Here is a 19,645-nt window from a genome sequence, read left to right as displayed (position 1 = left end):
GAAATCATGAATTGTCTAATGTGGACAGAGCTAGGAACCGAGGCAAGGAGGATCAGCTAGCCAACTTCAGCTCTGTCTTCTCCTCATTGGCTGAATTGTAATCATGACTAAGCATAAATATTGATTTGATTGGCCAGTGATAAGATATTCACCCTATCCGGTTAGCCAGAACTATTTGGAGGGGACTAAGTCACCAGTCATCCTAGGCTGAAAGCTACAGCAAACTGGCGAACAACAGCTGGTAGCCTGCTCCTACTCCAATCATAATACTAGTGTTGTGCTCCCGGGACAAGTGCGGCAATTGGTACCTGGAGTCGCAACCAAGTACTACAGAGAATCGAGTTAACTGGATCTGTCATCATCCGAATTGAATCAAGCCTGGCTCAGCCGTTCAGGTCTCACCAAGATGGTTCAGCTGACTGAGCTCTTACCATCAGAACCAGGCCTGCTTCCCAAGTGGTTGGCGGTGGTAGGATACCTTCACCATTGCTTCGCGAACGCTGCTGCTGGTTTAGGAAGCCATTGCTGACAGAATCCTCCAGGTCGCAGCAATTTCGGTCGCAAATACCATTTCCGCCTACAGGTCGCCGGAGTACACCCAGCAGCTTTACATGGGCTCTCCGATCACTAACAACAAGTCCCCTGTAAACGATCTCTCCTCGCGCCTCTTTGCTACCTGGACGTTTACCTCCGCGATTATTCGCGGTTATGCGGCATACAATATTCGCAATCCGGCAATTTATGACATGGCAATGTGGACATACGGGATCGCATTGATACATTTTGTGGCCGAATTGGCGGCATTTAGGTCGACGTGCTTCAAGGGTCGTTTTGTGTTTCCAATTGTGGTAGCGTCGAGCTCTTTTCTTTGGATGGCTACGCAGAGAGGGTGGTATTTGAGTTAGATTCTATGATTCATGCACTCAGCTCTCAGTACGCTAAGTAAATTATTAAGCTGTCTTGGTAACTAATCAAAAGTATGTAAATGGCAATGACAGTTGGCTCCGCATTGCTCTCGAGGTTAGCCAGCGCATTTTGATCTAGAGAAGTAATACTAACTACACGTTGAAGCATGCACTAGTTATATACAGACCAAGTCCACAGTCTTGATTCATTGATCATCACCGAGCCTCTTCCGGTAGAGCTCTCCGCCGCAATTCCTCAATCTCACTGTGGCCTGCTCGGGGGTAATGTCTCGCTGAGGCTCGGCCATCATCTCGTACCTGATCTCATGTAAGTGGCCGGTTTCGGAAACACAATCACTTCAAGCACTTACCCAACGAGGAATTTTCGGACTGTGGCACTCCGCAGCAGAGGTGGGTAGAAATGAAAGTGCAAGTACGATGCCTCGATTTCTTCATCAGAGCCCTCCAACGGTGCCTGATGGATACCCATGCTGTACGGAAAATGTGTCTCAAATAGATTGTCATACCGGCGAGTGACCTCCGCAATGGCAACTGCGAGCTGATCCTTCTCAGTATCATTGAGATCGACGAGAGCACGCTTGTGCGCCTTGCTGATGATCATAGTTTCGAATGGCCAGGTCGCCCACCATGGGCAAACAACGATGAATGCATCATTTTCAAACACAATGCGCTCCTGTTTCTTTTGTTCCAGCGCAACATAGTCCTCTAGAAGATGCCTACCACCGTGCTCCCGCCGGTACTTTCGCAGTTGCTCCAGTTCGATTGCGGGCTCCTCCGGAAGGCTACTCGTCGTCCAAATCTGGCCGTGTGGGTGCGGGTTAGAGCAGCCCATGGCCGCGCCCTTATTTTCAAAGATCTGCATGTAGCGGTATTGGGTCTTGGGAAGACCGACGGATGATGCGAACCATTCCGCGGGCGCATCAGCTTTGACGACGGCCTTCAGGGGGTTGTTTGCCGACAAATGTGCAGTATAAATATCCGTCCAAGCATCGATGACTGGGACGATCTCTGCCGGGGTCATATCAGCGAGGGTGACATTGTGCGCGGCGGAAAACGTCAGAACGTAGCATCTTCCGGTCACGGGTTCTGCGCGGAGAAAGATTGACTCGGGACCTAGACGCATTGCATGTCAATCAGATCCCCGTATGCCACGGCCATCTCCGAACTTACCGTCTTCCTCGGGCTCATACGCGGCCTGTTCTTCCTTGACTGCGCTGTAATCATTGACAAAAACGAAAACATTCTTGTACGGAGGGTTTTTGTCTCCTTGAGCGCGCTTATTACCGGGGCACAGATAGCATGAAGGATCATAGGTGGGCAGTGTCGTTTTGGAGGGAGATTCTTGCTGACCTCTGCAATGCGACAGACGTCAGCATCAATCGCAGAGCCCGAATTGATGTGCCTTACTGCCATGGCCGCTTCGTCCGGTGCGGGGAAACCAAGATATATGACCCGCGGAGGGGATTGTATCTTCGATGCGAGATGTCGTCGAGCACGTTTTCCGCCATTGACGCTGATATTTGGGGGCCTGAGACGCGTCTTGAAGAGCAGTCTTCCCTGATATGTTTCTCCCTAAATATAATTTCCAAGTCCTAGGGCTTTGCTTCTTCAATGTAACATCGTATGCTCTGCTCTGCCAAAGCTCAGGCCTTCTAACGTGGGGTGCCGGTGAGAAAACGCCTCATCTGGGTGTCATAAATCATCAGGTCTGGGGCTTCGCATCTCATAGAAACATGTGATTGGTTCAAAAGTGTTGTTTACGATGTTCAATTTCTCCATTTCTTTTCAAGAGGTACTGATTGTTTGGGTGGTCCCGTCACTGAAAAGCGTGCAAGATGCGTTCGAAGTATAATGCTCCTACCGACATAATATATTTCTGCACGTCTGCATTGGAAGGGGCCCCAAAAAGATCAGGGCTTTCGGCCTACGAGTATGAACCGCATCGTCTCTAATGCGGGTGTTGGGTATCAAAAGTGGTCGCTGGTAGTGGGTTGACCTGTTTTCGATCCTACAGGAAGTATTCTCCCAAATTCGTCAGCAAGATTCATGATCGATATTCAATAAGCCTAATCATGATCTTCGAGGCACTGGCGGGGTCGCCGATGGAAGCCGATCGCCAACCCCTCCTAAAGATCTGAACTGGCTGCCAATCGCTTTCCCCTTGTCTGACAATATTTCGCAAGGTCCCACAACAAGAAGCCCGGGTGGTTTAGTGGTATAATTCTTGCTTAGGGTCTCGAAAAGAGTTTCCGATCTGCAAGAGGTCCCGCGTTCGATTCGCGGCTCGGGCCTTTCTTTTTTCTCTGCTATATTCTTCGCTTCCCTCCGGGCCCAACAAAACTCGAAATTCTTTTTTTTATTCTCTTAGAACTCGATTCAATCATTGTTTGTCTTTTACGTAGGGCCGATCAGGCCATTCTCTACGTGTCGCATCCCTGCAAGGGGGTTCTTTCGAGATCGAGTTTACATGCTTTGAATCGAAGACATGAGTACTTCTGAAGCAGCGCTCTGACTCGATTCGAGAACAAGAATAATGTTGTGGGCATCCTGCCTCTTGGTTCAGGTCATGGAGTATTTAGACCCGGATGACATTTTCCGGAACCAGAGGCTACATAGCAATTGCTCGGCTTGATGTTAGGTGGTTGGTACAGGGCCTAGGTTTCCAAGCGATGACACAACATATTCTCGTCTGATCTAATAGCCACGCGTCTCCTGCGTCAAACGTTCACGTTCCTGGGTCTGGACTAGGATGTAGGAGGGTGTTAGCACAGATGGAAGCGATGGCGGACGCGATGAGTTATTTCAGATGGCGCCATGGTTTGCAACATGGTCGACCTGTTAAGATCTTTCCAGGCAAACTGACGTTCACTAAATGTCTGCTATGGTCCGGTGGCATTCACGCCGGTTGTACTATCGCATTCCGGGTGGGAGCCTTCAAGCGCCTATGTTTGGAACCTGAGTGAAAATCACCTTCAAAAGACTGGGAGCTTCTCCCACCCCGTATTGTACCATTTGGACGCGTTGAAAATGTACTGGTAGCATTCGAAATCAATGACACTCCTCCAGTACAAATCAGCACGAAGTAGCGGAAAACATTTTCATTGTTTGCACGTCTTGGAAGGGGGGAGATCCGAACGCGAGTAGCAGCCGTAGGTTCAGCTGTCCTAGAATTCTTCGAGTTTGGATCGCTATGTCATTGATCCTTTGTGTTGTCGCACATTTGCAGAGACCGTGAGCAGTTCATTATCGAACCCCCGACTTTTGTCTATCCATTTTGGATTCTGAGCCGGTGATTCTCCGTCCCAGTGGAACCACCCTAAACCTTCCAGGCGCTCGGAGAGGAACATTACCAAATTACAACTCTAGATCTTTCACGTCAATAGCGAGTATGTGCTGAGGGCCAGACTCGACGCGCAATGTGCGTAGCTGTTCTCTGAAAGTGGATTATGAGTCCTCTCAATCTCAGGTTTCGATGCATCAGGAAATTTTCGTTAGATCCTAACTAGGATCGACTCGGAATTGCGCTACGGAGTAGGAAGTACGTAAGCGCCTACGTACCTCGTGATAAGTTCGGCCCCAAACGTGACTTGCTGCGGGTAGTAGCTGAGGCTCTGAACTACTCTAAAATCTCAGCTGAGATCCGGCTCAGGGGGCTTGCTCAGTTGATCAATTAGTCGCAACTTTAGTTCAAATGAGCCTCGTATTCACCAAGTGGGTTAAGCAAAGTTTCTAGGGTACTTATGGATCGTCGATCCCAACCGTCTTTCATTTTTTGAAAAGGTCCTTTTTTCTCCAGCCTTGTACACTATAGACCTCTTTTGCATCGAGATATTCATTCAATCCTGAGCCTGCTCTGACAAGTCAAAAGGCGGTACAATGTTCGAGAACGGGTTCTTCGGCCTCTTCAAGTCCGGTGACAAGGACAAGCCTGCGACGACGCAGGAGCCAACCTGGAATCCTGCCACGATGACCATGGAACCGCCACGAAATTACAGTGGGAGTAGTAGTACGGAGCAGGGCCAGCAGGTATGAAGTGACGCATACGTCTTAAAACTGGACGATAATTGACAAAACCACCTCAGTCCCAACAGGAACAATTGAGACTTCGCGGCGGAGGCAGTACCGGAAATATCTGCTGCGGAGTGTGAGTTATCTTAATTCTTTTAAGAACAAAGTGCACTGATACGCTTTTCCTTTGCACAGTTGCGCTGGAATCCTCTGCTTCGAGTGTTGCTGCTAGACCGTCCGCGCGATGGATTCTTTTTCTTCGGCTCTTCTTTAAAGCTTTGGATATGTTTGAATACCGTGTTTGATCGATTCCCGATTCCCGAGTACTCAGTACAGAGTGTTCTTTCTCCATGACTGATGTTTGGCATTCTGCAACTAGCCATGATAATGACAAATACCTGTGCTGTGATGCATGTGCATCAATCCACCTGTGCTTGGCGACCTTGGCGAACCTTGAGACCTGACCATCCACGAATCAGGTCGATCGGTTAGGTCTGATCTACTGGTCAGCTGCAGGTCCCTCCGTCACTAGACTCGCTGCAATGATGAACTCGTACGGAGTACTGTGCGACTGATAGAGCTCATTCATCAACGGATCCATCAAAACTAGTCTTCAATGACTAAGTTACTTTAAGTTGACCTTTCAATCTCAAGAGGGTTAGAATTGCATCGAAGAAACAGCACTAGAGTAGCAGGAGATCAATCGATGACCAGACGAAATCGCAGATCTACCACCGCGTAGCATAACCCCGTTCAAGGTCAGCCATACCGTGATTCGATTTCTCTCTCAGAACGCTGGGATAGAGGGTGAGGCCCGAACCTCCTTCTTTCTGAGAGGATTGCAGGAAACCTCCGCTCACACGGTCGACCACCCGCTCGTGGTTCTCAGTCCTAAACACATGGCACTTTTGGCTCATTTCGCAATGAGCAATCAATGCGGCCGTGGACTTGAACTCTTTCCGGCATCTTGGACATCTGACGATGGATTAGCTGGTAAATTCATTTCATACCTGAGCGCATCTCACCTGAATCGCCTCGCCACGTGCTCGATCATGTGCTCTGCGAGCTTTTCGACGCTGTCATACGGACGGTTACAACACTCGAACCTTCCGGTTTGCAGGTTCAGGTACATGTTGGGATTCCAGTTTCGATCGTACTCGCGGTATGCCTTCAGAGCTTCTTCGCCTTCCAAACGGCGTGAAAGTTCAGGGCCGCCCGGAAAGGATTTAACTTCCACGCGATTGCTGCTGTACAGTTGGTTGTTCGCCAAGTACGAGTGCTTGTGTTTTAAGCGCTTGTCAGACGCATTGGGGCGAGCTCTGTCTTCATCATAGTGGTTTTGACTTTCGTCGCTCCAAGGCTGGTAGATCAAGGCCGCTCGATCCCTCCACTCAGCACTGCCAACTGGCACTCCGCCCTGGCTCTGCGTATCGATCGTACTAGCACCGATCTGCGCAGGCACAGGTGCCGTGCTTTGCAATCTGCCCCTTCCTTTCCACTCCATTTCTTTCAACGCTCGTCGCTGTAGCAGAGTCTCCTCTGTTACACCACCGCGGCAAGCGCCCCGTTCGATATGGCTGATGTAGCTAGCCGCATTGGTAAATACATGTCCACACGCTTCCCACGGGCACTTGATCTCCTGGACCCGTGGGTGAATCTAGAGAGCATCAGGGACATGGATCAAACACTAGCCAGTCTTGATCACACCTACCGTACGAACATGGAGATCACGTCCACCCTCACTTCCGAAATCTTGGCCGCAAATAGGGCATACAATGTGACGCTCGCTCTTGATTTTATGCAACAGCAAACTCTCCTCGTTTGGAAAGTCCTCATCACATCGGGTGCAGATAGTATGTTCAACGATCTTGTGGCGTCTCATTTCCTTCTCAGTCCGGAAATAGTGGCCACAGTCCACGTAGGTGCAGCGAACTGCACCGGGTTTCTGTGCCAAGGGCATGCCTTCAAGGTTCGGGTACGGGAAATAGTGTCTGAAGCAGAGACAAGCACACTGAGGAGTGGAAGGGAAAAGCCGCGGAAAGTGAAGAGAGAGATGAAATGTGAAAAGCGAAAAGCGATACAAATAGAAACAACAGTCCGTACAATGACCGGATAGGAAAGAGCAGCTCTTCACTTGACTCCCATTGCAGTTGTATTCCTCTAACAGGATTCTCCGGCTTTCAACTCAGCTTCTTACATACACTCTTTTGCAGAGTTATGAGGTAAACCGTAAGCACGAACTATCACACTTAGAATCGACTGTATGGCAACCTATCAGATCCCAGGTTAACACTCGCCAGAGATATTCCAAAGATTGTGCCATTCTTACCATTTGCCTCGCAGAGTGATAACTGCCCAGTTATTACCATCCTTATCCGTCTCCTTGTCGACAGACGTTGAAAAGCTGATCGCACTCATGATACCGTCCCCGAACTTCTCGTTCAGAACGGCCTTGTAAGCGTATCCATAATTCTGCACAATCTCATACAATCGATAAATCAAGGGTTCCTTGGGTGGCATTTCCACCGAGCGGCCTCGATCCGGAAAGCCACTCATTTGAGACTCCAGGACCGCAACAGGGATCCCGAGAACCGAAGAGAGGTTCTTGATGTCTTCTGGAGAAGCCTTTGCTTGGCCGTAGAAGAGAGCAGCAGTTGCAACTTCATTTCGACCAATCTTTTTAGCGATCTCTTCAAACGTCAGTTTCTTCGCCGCCTTGGCTTCGAACAGCGTCTTGGAGTAGGCGGGTAGATATGGATGCTGAGTGACCTATTCGTGCAGATGCAGTCAGAACTTTGTTCCTCTGATGCAAACATGTTCGCGGGTAAGATTTATTGCTGTGCGTACGTCGAGGGTTGCGATATCAGCCATTTTTGCTTCGTTCAGGCAGTTTTTCTGTCCTTATGGTTTGGATTGGAGAAATGTAACAAGTCGCATCTCCAAACAATCGATGTCACTTTTATATCACGAGATCTCCAACTTACTGAGGGGAAACATCGAATGCCAAGGCCCATCAAGCATCAACGTCTTTCGTCATAGCCCACTCCAGCAGATCGACAAACAGCAGCGGCTTACGACATTGTCACGCATCTCATGAAATAAGCAGGCTAACTCTTCGTACTTCTGGCGTTGCATGTCCCTTGGTAATCGTTCTAGGCAGAGCTCTGGATTTAATATCCGGCTTCTTGCCGGTACCTGGTGGTTACTTCATCCCCACCGGTTATCCGATCTCCGAGGTATGCTTGTGGTGACTACGAGTAGTCCTATCCGGATATATTCCCCACATCCGAATCTCCAACACCTCGGAAGTTGCATGACGTATCCGATATACCTGCGATACTGCTCCCAACACCTCTACAATCATCACATCTACCATAGCAAATTCGCGGATGCCCCGGAGTAAATAAAGGAGTGACGGTTGGATTAAGGGCCGCGGAATTATCGAGGCATTTGCTCACATATCATCTTGAGTGGACGTCCATGACAGGATGACCCTGAGACGATAACAAAATGCGCTGTAGATTGCTTCAAAATAGAAACATGTCCTCCGAACACCATTATTGAACCCAAACAATGCCCAGTCAAGATCCTAACAACCAAAGAAGGCAAAATATCAACCATGATAACTATTCCGTTCCTTCCGTGGTACATCGAATGTTTATTCACTTTGTAGCAACCCTCGTATCCGTTACTGTCAGTTGGGCTGCTGATCCCAACTTGATTAGAGATGATGGTTGGGGACGTCTTGGCCATTCAGCCAACAAGACAATGCAAGATCGATGCTAGCGGCGACCGTGTCGAAGTCTTTGTTGGTGAATGCTTGTTGACTTTTCGCGTCCCGCGGAGCCTTCTCGGTAGATTGGGAGTCGGTGGTGTTCGTCTGGTTGGGGGAATTCAGTGTCGAAGTATCGGCGCTCAGGAGATGAGAGAATGCAACAAAGTAACTGGTGGATCTTTCGGGACAACATGACGTTGACCATGAATTTTCCGGACTCGAAAGCGATTCCTCTGTCGTCGACTCGTCATGTCGGGGACGATATTCGCTTGTCGCAGAATGTTCGACAGACGTTGTTCCGTACAGCCAATCGTCCATGTCATCATGCAAGATTCCCAAGCTCCCATTGACCGCTCCGTAGGTCATCGGTGCAGACTGATCACTCCAGGCCGAAGAAAAATTGTCCGTATCTCGAGCCGGGCTTCCCGATTCAATGTCGTTGCCATTGCAAATTCTTCGGTCCCGTCCCCGCACAGCGCCTTTCTCGTTGCCGCCAGGATCTCCGTGCGATTTATTGATCCTGGACTTGTTGTTGCGTGCGCCTTTCGTCATGTTCTTCATGTGCAATGAAAGAAGCCAATTGAAGGTACATGCTCGCCGCCACTTCTTGCAGTTCGAGCAGGAATCCCAGGGTAATAATTCATTTGAGGTGGTTTGACAGGCAGCATTCCGCCTAATGAGGAGAGCTTTCCCCACATTCGCATCGCAGCCTCTTTTTCCCTTGCGGCATTGATCACAGCTCCGATGTTGGACACGTCGAGCTTTGCTACTCATTCTGGATAGTTCTCGAACATCACAATTCGAAGTACGAGTTTTTTCAACGAGCGCCAAGTGACAGATTGAACGGCAATGTCTCGCAGAGAGCCCTTTGGCCCTGGCTGATCCTCTCCTTTATCAAACAAACGACATTACCCTTGGATTCTGGCCCTCTGGGAGGGGAGTCGTACGTGGCTCCACCCCCGGAATATTTAGTTCCTGGGGAATGTCTGGGGTAAAAGATGTGGATTGCGGACGGCACCCCCGAATTCCCCATCCAGAGCCCGATCCAGAGGCAGAGATTGGTCGCCTGGTTGGAAATCCGGACAGATCCACCTCAGCTCTGACAGTCTCTAAGCCTCTGGATCAGCGCCATGCGGAGGATCTATCGAGTGTTCCACTTTTCTATCAAAGCTATGCCCTACACCTCCTTCAAGGGTTCATGTCACGAGAACGTCTGATACATATGCTTGCCCGGTTTGCCACCAGTGTTCCCCAAAGAGGATAACAAACTAGATTGTGATACGCGCTGAATGGTCCAGCTCGATTGCCATGGAAAAGTGCTTACGTAGAGGACTAGCTGCATGGCCATGGGCCCTTTCCGCAGTGCCGAGTATAAGCGGTCAATTTATATAGTCCTGCTGCATCGAATGGTTTGAAACATAGGATTTTTGGAGTCCTTGGGCAAGACGATTCTGCATGGTTAAGAATCAAATAATCAATATATGCATGTCAGAAACCGTTGAACACTTTCCCCTCACCAAGCCGGGGAGAAGACTTGCCCGATTCCCGACACTGCCTGGTTTCATTGAGCGCTTCCGTGCACTCGTACAGGCGCCATTGAGGCAAGGATGGACATGATTAGTGAGCCAACGTGCGGTGCATCCTGAACGTGTTCTCCGAAAGCACGAGAAATACCCCAACTCCTGCCAACAGCTCGGCACATGGCTGGCGCGTGGGGTAAAATTTCTGGTCCAATCATTGATGCTTAAACCGCTGCGATTCTGCCAACTTTAAGAGTCTATGACGAACTTGGAGATGTCTGGACAGCTCGCTTCAAATAGTATTCCAGTATTAAACAACATCTATAACTGGCAGTGTACTCCGGACTCCAGGCTCCTACACATACGTGGTTGGCACAATACTCGTTTTTAGTACATAGTAGCTTTTTTGTGGGACGCTGCGCCTCCCTTGCGCAGAGAACATAATGCTGAGAAGACTGGTGGCATAATGATGAGCACTCAACCTCTGGCGTAAGAGTATGAGTACATCTAGCGAGTGTTGTGACTTCAAATGTTGTTAACTTGCTCGCATTGGGTTGAAAACGGTCGAAAAGTAAGCAATGGATTCTGGAGGGCCAAAAGTGAGCGGTAAGCTTTACCTCCAAAGCCAATCGTATCATTTCCCGAAAGCCCTGAACCAATTGTTCAACTGTCGAGGTGACCACTAAAAAGTGCTCATTTACGATCCATACTGGATCTCTTGCTTGCTCTACAAAAATGGCGCAAATGTCAGTGTATTGACCTTTGAACTTTCACAAAGGGTCGTAAAAAATCGCAGCATAAAAAAGAAATTAAAGAAGGCCCGAGCCGCGAATCGAACGCGGGACCTCTTGCATTTCGAGAGGGTGATATATCCCTAAGCAAGAATTATACCACTAAACCACCCGGGCCTATTGGTGATGGACCCTGCCGCAGAACGTCTCACTTGATAGGAGTGCGAGATAACACCAAAACGGCGTCAGGGCTTCGGATTAGGGTTCTGAGAGTCATGTGATTGAGAAGCAGCATCTCACGTGACTCGATATCGCTCTCACGTAAAAGCCATATTGTAAGCGAAGGATGGACAAGCGATCCATCCCGAGTCCCATGATTTTCAAGGATTGGAAAATAGGATGCACGAATTTATCCACGTATTGATGATTCACATTTGAGGGATTTCGGAACTCTGCAGAGGCGAAGTCAATGAACCTGTTTCGGTCTTTTCATTCAGCCACGGATTTAACAGGATGGTTACCGAGAATTTGGGTTGGTTGACATGGCAAATTTGGCCCGTCACACCTCAACAACGGCCGGCTGGCCTAGTGGTTAAGGCGCTCGTTTCCGGTGCTCAAGTGAGCTTGCGAGAGATGGCAGGTTCGAATCCTGCGTCGGTCGTTGCTGATCATCTTTTTTTTTCGATCCTGTTTTCCAGCACGAATACTCCGTACAGAGGCTTTGGGATTTCCCCAACTCAAAGTGTATGGTGTTGCTTCAGCAAAGTAACATAAACATCATCTATCCATTATGGTCTCGACGTCGCTTAGCATGGTTTGTTTTCGAACTAATCGTCTATGAGAAAATTGAAGTCCGCCATAAGGAAGCAAACGATGCAAAAAGCTTAGCCTAAGGAATTCATGGCGAAAGTTAGAACGGATCCACACGAGCTTCGTCGAAACCAACTTTTCCTATCGCAATCCGCGAAGCTCGAGTGTAGTGATAAAAAAGAAATTACTTTCAACACATCAACAGACACATAACTCATTCATTGAGCGAGTGCACGGGAGAGAGGAAAGAGAGAAAGAAAAGCATTCAAAGATGTCCCAGCAGCAACCTACCAAGGTTCAAAACGAACAAGAGCAACCATCGAATACATCTCTTGAAGCCCGGCGAGCAGAGGACTTTATCAAATTCAAACGCTACGCGGCCTGGACATTCATTGTTGCATCCCCGATTCTAATTGCGCTTCCACCGCGGAAATTCGATCTATATACCATGGCCCTGACGGGAGCATTTATTGGATCCGCGAATCACCTATACCGAGAACGACGCGGAGTCGGGATTCTCGACGATTTCCTTTCGTCAAAAGCGCGCACCGGTACAAATGGCGAGAATACTACCAACGGGGGGATATTCTCAGCACTTCCGACAGAGAAGGCGCAGCGAATCCAGTCGCAACTCCGTGCGCAGCGCGAAGCTCAGCTTTCTGGTGAAGAGTTGGAACGCTATCGCCAGCAGCGGGATGCCGCAGATCGGTCGATATTGGAGAGGATATGGATGGGGTCGGAGACCGAAGGGTGGAAAGAGAGACGGTTGCAGGAGGAACAGCGCGCATTGAGTGAAGGCAAAGGATACGGGGACTTGATCATGGATCATATCTGGGAAGTCTGGAATTGGGGAAAGAAAGACAATGCTTCGAAGAAAGATGATAAAACTTGTGATACAGAGGGTTGAGAACGCCTCTGCGCTTGTATAGTTACGCTTGTCTGTATTATAGTACTTTCTACACAAGACACTGGACTGCTATGTTAATCTTACGAGCCAGATCGCCTATCAAGGGACTGGGTGCTTTGTTCGCTCGGAGGATAAGCAGTCACGGTTTGGACAGAATCTTTACAGCGATAGGCTGTAGACAGTATGGGTACGGTAAATTATTTAAATTGAAAGACCTGCATAAACAACCAAATTTAGGTTCTATAGTGTAGAGGTTTAGCACACTCGGTTTTGATGTGAACGAATCCGAGTAACCCCGGTTCGAATCCGGGTAGGACCTAAATGAATTCCTTTTTTATTTTTCGCTCCCCAGTTGACTGGTTAGGGCTGGAGAAGTAGATTCGCTGGGAGGAGAGGGAGCGAGGGTAAATACGATACAGTACGGCATTGCAGCATTCAGTACGGAGTACGGAGCATGGGGTCCTTGTACTTTTCGCATAGTTAGGCAATAGTACGCAATCCGGGAGATGTGAAGCAGATGTGATTTACAATTGATCGGCTCTATATCACTCCTCTGTCTCAGCGGCCTCTTCTTCTCCACGGTCCTCAACTGTTTCCTCTTTCTCACGATGTTCCCCTTCTTCGTTCGACTTCCCTTCCTTGGATACCTGCTGGCTGGATTGCGCCGGTTCAGCCTCGGCTTCTTCGTTGGCGCTCTCTTGCGGCGCTGGAGGCATTTCCTTTGAATACTCTGGGTCCACCGCCGCCCGATGGAGTGCTCTCTTGTATACTTCCGCCTCATCTGGATCACGAACCCTGAGGTGGATCTGGTCGGCTTGGTCTTCGCGCGTGGTTTGTGACAATGACGGCGCGAGACCTGCCTTGGCAATCTTCCGAGTTCGTTCTGGCTTGAGTCGTGTTTTGCTGATGATGGGATAGTAGTAAGCGGCCTTCTGCACCTCAGGCCGGGAGGGCGCCATCGAGTCCTCTGCTGGATCGTACAGCGTCAAGGCGATGTCACGTTGCTTTTGGTCTTGATTAAGTGTTTGAGAGCTGGTAGCATAGGTGCGGATGCGGTCATAGCGATGGAAACGTCTTTCACCGTCATCATGTGTGTAGTTGTCTTGATCATCACGATCGGGATTCGACATATCCAAGCTGCGTTTGATCTTTTGCGTTGATGTGGGATTGTTCGACTCAGGTAAGAACAAGTCGTAATCCCATGGAATTGCCCCCGGGTCTGGATAGAGGTTCGGGTTTGCTTTGTGAAGAGCAACCTTGGCAGCATGCTCCTGGCATATCCGTTCTTCTGGAGCCGATGGATATAGGATACCCACATCCATTCGCTCGTCTCGCTTTCCTGACACCGCGGGTATTGGGATCTTGTCGAACTTGAACTGAACAAAACCACCAGGATCTGGAAAACCCTGCAGATCTGGCAGTACCGGGAAGAAACCAACTGGCTTGAGCTTTGGATTGTCTGGATGAACAGGGTTCGCCCATGCATCGGTCTCCGCCTTCGTCGGAGTGTGGCCCTTGATCCGTTCCGCGGTGTCTTCCCCAGTATGTCGGCTCTCTGGATACGCAATATCGAAGCCTTTGATGATGTGCTTTTTGATGTATATTGGATCTTCGTTCGACATCTTCGACTTATCATTTAGTCTGCGTGATTTCGCACTTGTCGGTGTAACGCGAACGCCCTCAGTACCTCGTACTGCCGTGATATACTGAGTACGACGGAGAAAGGAAACATTGGCATTCTTGATGGAAGGATTCCTTAGTTGTTCTAGCGGAACCAAGAGTTGCGCATCGGCAGGGTCGACCGGAGGAGGATTCTCAGGTGCCAGAATAGCTAACAAGATATCAGCAAGTACAACCTCCATTGTTGCAACCATCATTTACGTACCACTCTCATCACCTAAATGGAGACCCGGGATTCCCACCAAGTCAATAGGCATACCACCTTCGGCATCCACGTCGATATTTGGCTCCTCTCGTCTCACCAAATTGGAGGCAAAACCAGGAGTCAAGAAGCCCTCCAACCCCTCGTGGGGAATATCGAGAAGCTTCGGTGGCATCTCCGGTGGAGGCAAGTCATTGCGATAGCGCAGGGAGACGATATATTCCTGGTGGAAGCCCTCGGAGGACCGAGAATCCTTCTTTGGCCTCGACATTGCAACGGAAAAGTACTATCTCGACTATTGTTCAGGCGGAACGTAGCTTTCAGCGTTCGGAGATTGATCACTCGCTCATTTAACTTGCGCACACCCGTGCGGCTGCAGCGCTCAAGCGCGCGCGTTGGGCTTTCGAGGACTTAATCGGAGGAGCGCAACTCGATCAACCCAGCATGGATGGATAGTGGATCTTCACTTTTGTAGGATAAGCAGACGGCAAGCCCAGGACAGCAATTGGTTAGCTTGCCTGAGAAGCAATAACGCAACAGGAAAAGTAGAACCCGACGACCAACTGGATCAGCAAAGACGCCCTTGGAGCTCTTTGGAGCTACAGTGCCTACAATAGTACTCGTAGATGTTGGCGATTGTCCAGACCTGAGATGTTCACTTGAATTTATCTGACCGCCTTCTTTATTCAGTTAAGTACCGACCTAACCTGTAACTTACTCGTACCGTACGGGGAACTCGTAAGTATCTGTTCTCCGTACTTCGTTCGGTTCTCTGCATTTGTAATGACCGGGTAATTGATATTCAGAGTCTCTTCAACACGTCAACAACGCAGGTGCAAGTGATAACATACGGTGTAACAAGCACTTTTCCTATCGTACTCACTAGACGTGCTGTTACCGCCAACATTGAAGTACCGTCTCTGGCCTGGTGTACAGGTACTGTACGATTCGTATTCGTAGTATGCACACAAGTTCTACTGCAGCAAGACACAGCCAATGGACGACATTAGCGATGGAGGGACACCAAATGCAGGATTTTGTTCATAGCAAGAACCCTATTGCCCCATCCAGGTTCCCATTAGCTGCATCGAGAGCGCGGATAGCTTCTTCTCGAGTGAATCCCAACTCCATTATTTTAGAAATCGACTCTGCCGGCCAGCGACTGCCCTCTGACGAGCCTAGAGTCCTGCTCTGGCCCTGGAGCGAGGATGATGAAGTCTGGGTTTGCGATTGCTGGGGCCGAGGTTGCTGAGCTTGATGTGTCACTGCCCCCGATCGTGCGCCAATCTGGGCCCCATCTCTGCCTTGAATCATGGGTTCATCCTCGAGCTCATCCTGGAAATGCTTTGGAATATCGGCTTCTCCCAGGAACGGTACTGCCTCATCTTGGATGACAAGAGCATTCTTGCGGAGGTCGATGCACGCTTGATGTCTTCGCAGCATGTCCAGCCCCAGCAACAGGTCGATATGCTTGCCTTCCATCACCGTAAAGGAGCACGGCAGGAATAGACTGCCGATCTTGATTTGCGCCGAATGGACTCGTCCGATAATGGTCGCCGTTCCAACACCCTTGGCAATGCCTCCGTATCTTCGGTCAACCAGGCGCATTATATTGCAAGCTTCTGCACATTCGGGAGACATTATCGTCACCTGTGCACCGGAGTCCACAAAAGCCTTGATGGGATGGCCGTTGACTTCGACAGGAATATAAAGCATGGTCACCCGACCGAATGCTTTTGACAGTTAGCTTTGTCTTCACCGTAAGTATGGATTTGCATGCTCACATTCAGGGTGGTATTCCATCGCATTTTGCAGGTTCTCGGTAACTGCCTGCTGTCGGATAATCTCTTCAATCTCCCTTTGATTATCTGCATTAAAAGGATCCGCATTGAGCATCGCAATGCGTGCTTGTTTCTGGGCTTCCAACTCTGCCTCTCGTTGCTGCTGCGCTAACAGCACCTGACGGAAACGATGGGGATCTTCAGCGGCTTGGGCCAGTTCTGGATTTTGCCGCCGCACTGTTTCCATCACTCGTGGATCGCCAAGGATATGCAATCGCAGAGTTTCGAAATCCGGTGCCATCTGTTGTTGATGTCGCTGGATTGCTTGCTGGGAGCTTGCAGCCGATGGCGCGTTTTGAGAGGAGCTCCCCACATGGACGCCTACCATGTCCCCCTCGCCTATGCCGACCTGCCGTAATGTCTGGGAATCATCTCGGAGGAGCTGATTGTTGAACACGAGCCGTTGCGAACCCGGCGGAATGCTCGATTCACTCTCGATGATTGCCTTCAGCAATTCCAGGGTCATGTCCTCCCCGACATCAAGGGAGATAATGTCCGCATCGGACTGGTCGGGCTTGATTACGCTGACAGTGATACGCCTGCAGAATTAGTTACTGATTTCTGAATTAAGGGAGGATCATATTAGCTCACATATTGAGGTGCGACCCTCGTAGGATCAACGGACAGGTGATGGAGGGGCGGCGGGATCAGGTAGGGACGATGGCGGGGAACGTGGCGGGATCAGTGTGACGTAGGAGTTCGTGGTGCCAGGTCTACTGCGGGATCGAACGTGGACTGGCGTTGCAGAAATCTAGCAAGGGTTGTTGGTGAGACCTTCGCAAGTGGCCATGACAGTACTGGGTACCTTGCGCAATCCGTCAATATTCCGAGAACGGTACTCGTACCTTACGCTGCAGGCAAACAGACTAGCGTATCGAAGATCTGAACGGAAGGTGGCGGAGAGCCGAAACAAGAGATAAGGTTAGATCGAATACTTGTAAGGTACGAGTAACTACTACTGTATTACATACCAATACCAAAGTCCATCTTTTGTCAGCTTCCGAAAAGGTACCGACGACATTTGACATTTTGCATTTTGGAGCTCATGCAGATGAGCTTGATTCGGGGATAATCATCTAAACCAATCGGCAGTCGTCGTCCGCTCGTTGATTGCTCACGTCAACCTATATATCTGTATCAATTGCTAAAATGTTCAGAGCAAACAGAATTGCCTCCAGGCTCGCTTTGCGAGCTGTCCGATTCAATTCAACGGCAAACCCGACGACGCCTCCATTGATGGCGAAGCTGCGGTCAGACCTCAAAGATGCCATGAGGGCAAAAGACACAACTCGGTAGGTAATTTCATGTGAGTATTGTGTTTGGTGGATGGTGTGTTAACATTGTGAACAGGTTGAATGTTCTTCGAGCCATCATCGCCGACACCACCAACGCCTCCAAAACCTCTTCACCCATTCAGACCGATGTCCAACTTCTTTCGTTGATTAGAAAGCGCATTGCAGCTGCAAAAGATGCCGGGCAACAATTTCTCGAGGCGAACCGCCCCGATTTGAAGGAGCAAGAGGACGCGCAGATCGCTGTATTGGAAGAATATGCCGGTCAAGTACAGACGATGGGAAATGAGGAGATCCAAGCTGCTGTGCAAAATGTCATTGCGCAATTGCAGAGCGAAGGGCAGAAGCTCAATGCAGGCAATGTGCTTAAAGCTCTGCTGGCACCGGGCGGCGCCTTGGATGGAAAGCCGGTCGAGAAGGCTGAGGTTGCGAAGATCGCCAAGGAGGCCGTTGCGAAGCTAGGATAAGGTTGTGCCAGCATGATCATGCAGCATGGACACTCCTCTCCCTCCTCCTATAACGATATAAAATCGTCTGATGGAATTGTACTTTTATGTTTGTATTGTATGTTAATGATTGCGACATAACTCTGACCACGTGGAGGTCATAACGGATTCGAACGCTTAATGAATGACAAAAGGGGACCAGGCACGCCCTACAATCCTCTGCCAATACAGGCTTATTTTGTTTGTCGATCCCATTGGATGGACCAGATGGAATTGCAGTATTCCATATCGACTCAGTCTAGGACAAGACAAGCAAAATGCCACCAATGCAGGTCACTACCAAGCCAAACCACCACCATATATCAGCATGTGACAGAATTGATCTCGTATTAGGGGTCCTCCCCGGCCCATGCTCGACCGTACTTCGCTTCAACTTGTCTGACGTCGACGTGGCACTATAAGTTGCGTCCAACGTCGTCGTTGGCAACATCTTAGGCTGCCGATACACAATATAAAGAGGCTGTATGGGCGCACCATCGATTTGTTCCAAATCAAGCCGGAGAACACCGTGGTAGGCATCGGTGGAAATACGATAGCTCTGTTTCAACAATTATTAGATTATCGCAACAGAGGCTTCATCGAAAGTTGGGGATGCTACCCTGAATCTTTCTGTCTGATTATAGCGGGTGTACACCGAGGTGTCGCCTGCACAAGGGTCGGAGAACAGTTGACGTCCGTCAGAGGCGAATGGAGTCAGTACTAGCGAGCCATTGGATTTCACTGAGTAGGTTCCGTGTTGCCATTGCATGACCGCTTTAGGACACTCCGGGTTGGAAGCTGGATACGGCATATTAGCAGGCGAATGTATGGGAAAAATAGGGACGCAAACATACGCTCGGATATTGCCCGATAATATGCTTCCTCGAAGTACCCGTCATCGCTGAACGAATATGAGATACCCGTCAGAGGCGGCTCTTTCAGGCGGTCTTCGATTGGGTCGTAGAAACCCTAGAGCAGCTGCATTGGTCTTTGTCCGCGTACAAAATGGAGCGACATCATAACCAGACATACCGGGCCAGTGATGACCTGCCGAGATTTCGAGGACCAGGTGCCAGTCAACTGTTTATCCAAAGCCGCGTGGGCTTGGAGTACCAAAACCAAGAAACTCCATAGTAGACACAGCGACTTGATTGATACTGCCGTCATGGCCGTTCATCGAGGTGCATTGGAGAGTTGCAAGGACACAACGGTGTCCAGAATGGCTCTGAGAGCCTCCATTCTCGTATAAAGCTGCATTCTGTTGTGAATTTTTTTTTGCTGTGAGGAGAATGGAATCCAACCTAGCCGTGTTTGCGGGGCGCCAAAATGCCAGAAACCTTGCGGCCAAGAGGGTAAGAAGGGCACTTCAAACATTCAAATTGTCGATCAACCGTGGCCCTAGAATCGCCCTTTTATGTTGTTTCACCAGGATAATTTCGTTCATTGTTGATCACCGTTTCCTGTAGAG

At 49.5% G+C, this 19,645-nt stretch overlaps 11 protein-coding genes and 4 non-coding genes across 15 annotated transcripts; 7 read left to right on the top strand and 8 right to left on the bottom strand.

Moving 5' to 3' along the window:
* Nucleotides 1-406: 406 nt before the first annotated feature.
* Nucleotides 407-905, top strand: VTN49DRAFT_4113 (uncharacterized protein; the record flags this gene model as incomplete). The annotated part of the gene is made up of 2 exons (XM_069412024.1): nucleotides 407-469; nucleotides 543-905. The coding sequence occupies 2 exons, from the start codon at nucleotides 407-409 to the stop codon at nucleotides 903-905; spliced, it is 426 nt and encodes a 141-aa protein (XP_069267308.1).
* Nucleotides 906-1,111: 206 nt separating this feature from the next.
* Nucleotides 1,112-2,434, bottom strand: VTN49DRAFT_4112 (uncharacterized protein; the record flags this gene model as incomplete). Its single annotated transcript, XM_069412023.1, has 4 exons — nucleotides 1,112-1,223; nucleotides 1,277-2,039; nucleotides 2,097-2,278; nucleotides 2,334-2,434. 4 exons carry the CDS (start codon nucleotides 2,432-2,434, stop codon nucleotides 1,112-1,114), a joined length of 1,158 nt encoding a protein of 385 aa, XP_069267307.1.
* A 690-nt stretch (nucleotides 2,435-3,124) lies between these two features.
* VTN49DRAFT_t63 lies at nucleotides 3,125-3,217 on the top strand. Its single transcript has one exon. It is a non-coding gene; the product is annotated as a tRNA-Pro (tRNA).
* Nucleotides 3,218-4,802: 1,585 nt separating this feature from the next.
* Nucleotides 4,803-5,166, top strand: VTN49DRAFT_4111 (uncharacterized protein; the record flags this gene model as incomplete). Its single annotated transcript, XM_069412022.1, has 3 exons — nucleotides 4,803-4,952; nucleotides 5,009-5,070; nucleotides 5,130-5,166. The coding sequence occupies 3 exons, from the start codon at nucleotides 4,803-4,805 to the stop codon at nucleotides 5,164-5,166; spliced, it is 249 nt and encodes an 82-aa protein (XP_069267306.1).
* Nucleotides 5,167-5,662: 496 nt separating this feature from the next.
* On the bottom strand, nucleotides 5,663-6,894 carry VTN49DRAFT_4110 (uncharacterized protein; the record flags this gene model as incomplete). The annotated part of the gene is made up of 3 exons (XM_069412021.1): nucleotides 5,663-5,909; nucleotides 5,960-6,591; nucleotides 6,646-6,894. The coding sequence occupies 3 exons, from the start codon at nucleotides 6,892-6,894 to the stop codon at nucleotides 5,663-5,665; spliced, it is 1,128 nt and encodes a 375-aa protein (XP_069267305.1).
* Nucleotides 6,895-7,183: 289 nt separating this feature from the next.
* VTN49DRAFT_4109 (uncharacterized protein) lies at nucleotides 7,184-7,805 on the bottom strand (the record flags this gene model as incomplete). The annotated part of the gene is made up of 3 exons (XM_069412019.1): nucleotides 7,184-7,205; nucleotides 7,264-7,703; nucleotides 7,782-7,805. The coding sequence occupies 3 exons, from the start codon at nucleotides 7,803-7,805 to the stop codon at nucleotides 7,184-7,186; spliced, it is 486 nt and encodes a 161-aa protein (XP_069267304.1).
* Nucleotides 7,806-8,655: 850 nt separating this feature from the next.
* Nucleotides 8,656-9,270, bottom strand: VTN49DRAFT_4108 (uncharacterized protein; the record flags this gene model as incomplete). The annotated part of the gene is made up of 1 exon (XM_069412018.1): nucleotides 8,656-9,270. The coding sequence occupies one exon, from the start codon at nucleotides 9,268-9,270 to the stop codon at nucleotides 8,656-8,658; it is 615 nt and encodes a 204-aa protein (XP_069267303.1).
* A 1,776-nt stretch (nucleotides 9,271-11,046) lies between these two features.
* On the bottom strand, nucleotides 11,047-11,137 carry VTN49DRAFT_t58. The gene has a single exon. It is a non-coding gene; the product is annotated as a tRNA-Pro (tRNA).
* A 397-nt stretch (nucleotides 11,138-11,534) lies between these two features.
* Nucleotides 11,535-11,621, top strand: VTN49DRAFT_t64. The gene has a single exon. It is a non-coding gene; the product is annotated as a tRNA-Arg (tRNA).
* Nucleotides 11,622-12,041: 420 nt separating this feature from the next.
* On the top strand, nucleotides 12,042-12,677 carry VTN49DRAFT_4107 (uncharacterized protein; the record flags this gene model as incomplete). The annotated part of the gene is made up of 1 exon (XM_069412017.1): nucleotides 12,042-12,677. The coding sequence occupies one exon, from the start codon at nucleotides 12,042-12,044 to the stop codon at nucleotides 12,675-12,677; it is 636 nt and encodes a 211-aa protein (XP_069267302.1).
* A 236-nt stretch (nucleotides 12,678-12,913) lies between these two features.
* On the top strand, nucleotides 12,914-12,996 carry VTN49DRAFT_t65. Its single transcript has one exon. It is a non-coding gene; the product is annotated as a tRNA-Gln (tRNA).
* A 226-nt stretch (nucleotides 12,997-13,222) lies between these two features.
* VTN49DRAFT_4106 (uncharacterized protein) lies at nucleotides 13,223-14,830 on the bottom strand (the record flags this gene model as incomplete). Its single annotated transcript, XM_069412016.1, has 2 exons — nucleotides 13,223-14,508; nucleotides 14,563-14,830. 2 exons carry the CDS (start codon nucleotides 14,828-14,830, stop codon nucleotides 13,223-13,225), a joined length of 1,554 nt encoding a protein of 517 aa, XP_069267301.1.
* A 770-nt stretch (nucleotides 14,831-15,600) lies between these two features.
* Nucleotides 15,601-16,866, bottom strand: VTN49DRAFT_4105 (uncharacterized protein; the record flags this gene model as incomplete). The annotated part of the gene is made up of 2 exons (XM_069412015.1): nucleotides 15,601-16,292; nucleotides 16,344-16,866. The coding sequence occupies 2 exons, from the start codon at nucleotides 16,864-16,866 to the stop codon at nucleotides 15,601-15,603; spliced, it is 1,215 nt and encodes a 404-aa protein (XP_069267300.1).
* A 683-nt stretch (nucleotides 16,867-17,549) lies between these two features.
* On the top strand, nucleotides 17,550-18,159 carry VTN49DRAFT_4104 (uncharacterized protein; the record flags this gene model as incomplete). Its single annotated transcript, XM_069412014.1, has 2 exons — nucleotides 17,550-17,692; nucleotides 17,751-18,159. 2 exons carry the CDS (start codon nucleotides 17,550-17,552, stop codon nucleotides 18,157-18,159), a joined length of 552 nt encoding a protein of 183 aa, XP_069267299.1.
* Nucleotides 18,160-18,436: 277 nt separating this feature from the next.
* Nucleotides 18,437-19,344, bottom strand: VTN49DRAFT_4103 (uncharacterized protein; the record flags this gene model as incomplete). Its single annotated transcript, XM_069412013.1, has 4 exons — nucleotides 18,437-18,736; nucleotides 18,797-18,975; nucleotides 19,032-19,146; nucleotides 19,210-19,344. The coding sequence occupies 4 exons, from the start codon at nucleotides 19,342-19,344 to the stop codon at nucleotides 18,437-18,439; spliced, it is 729 nt and encodes a 242-aa protein (XP_069267298.1).
* Nucleotides 19,345-19,645: the final 301 nt, after the last annotated feature.

The sequence above is a fragment of the Thermomyces lanuginosus genome (assembly GCF_041956635.1).
Source record: "Thermomyces lanuginosus strain ATCC 200065 unplaced genomic scaffold VTN49scaffold_31, whole genome shotgun sequence".
NCBI classification, from domain to species: Eukaryota; Fungi; Ascomycota; class Eurotiomycetes; order Eurotiales; family Trichocomaceae; genus Thermomyces; species Thermomyces lanuginosus.
Note: the sequence above shows the minus strand (reverse complement) of the source record. Positions and strands in the feature narration are given on the sequence as shown.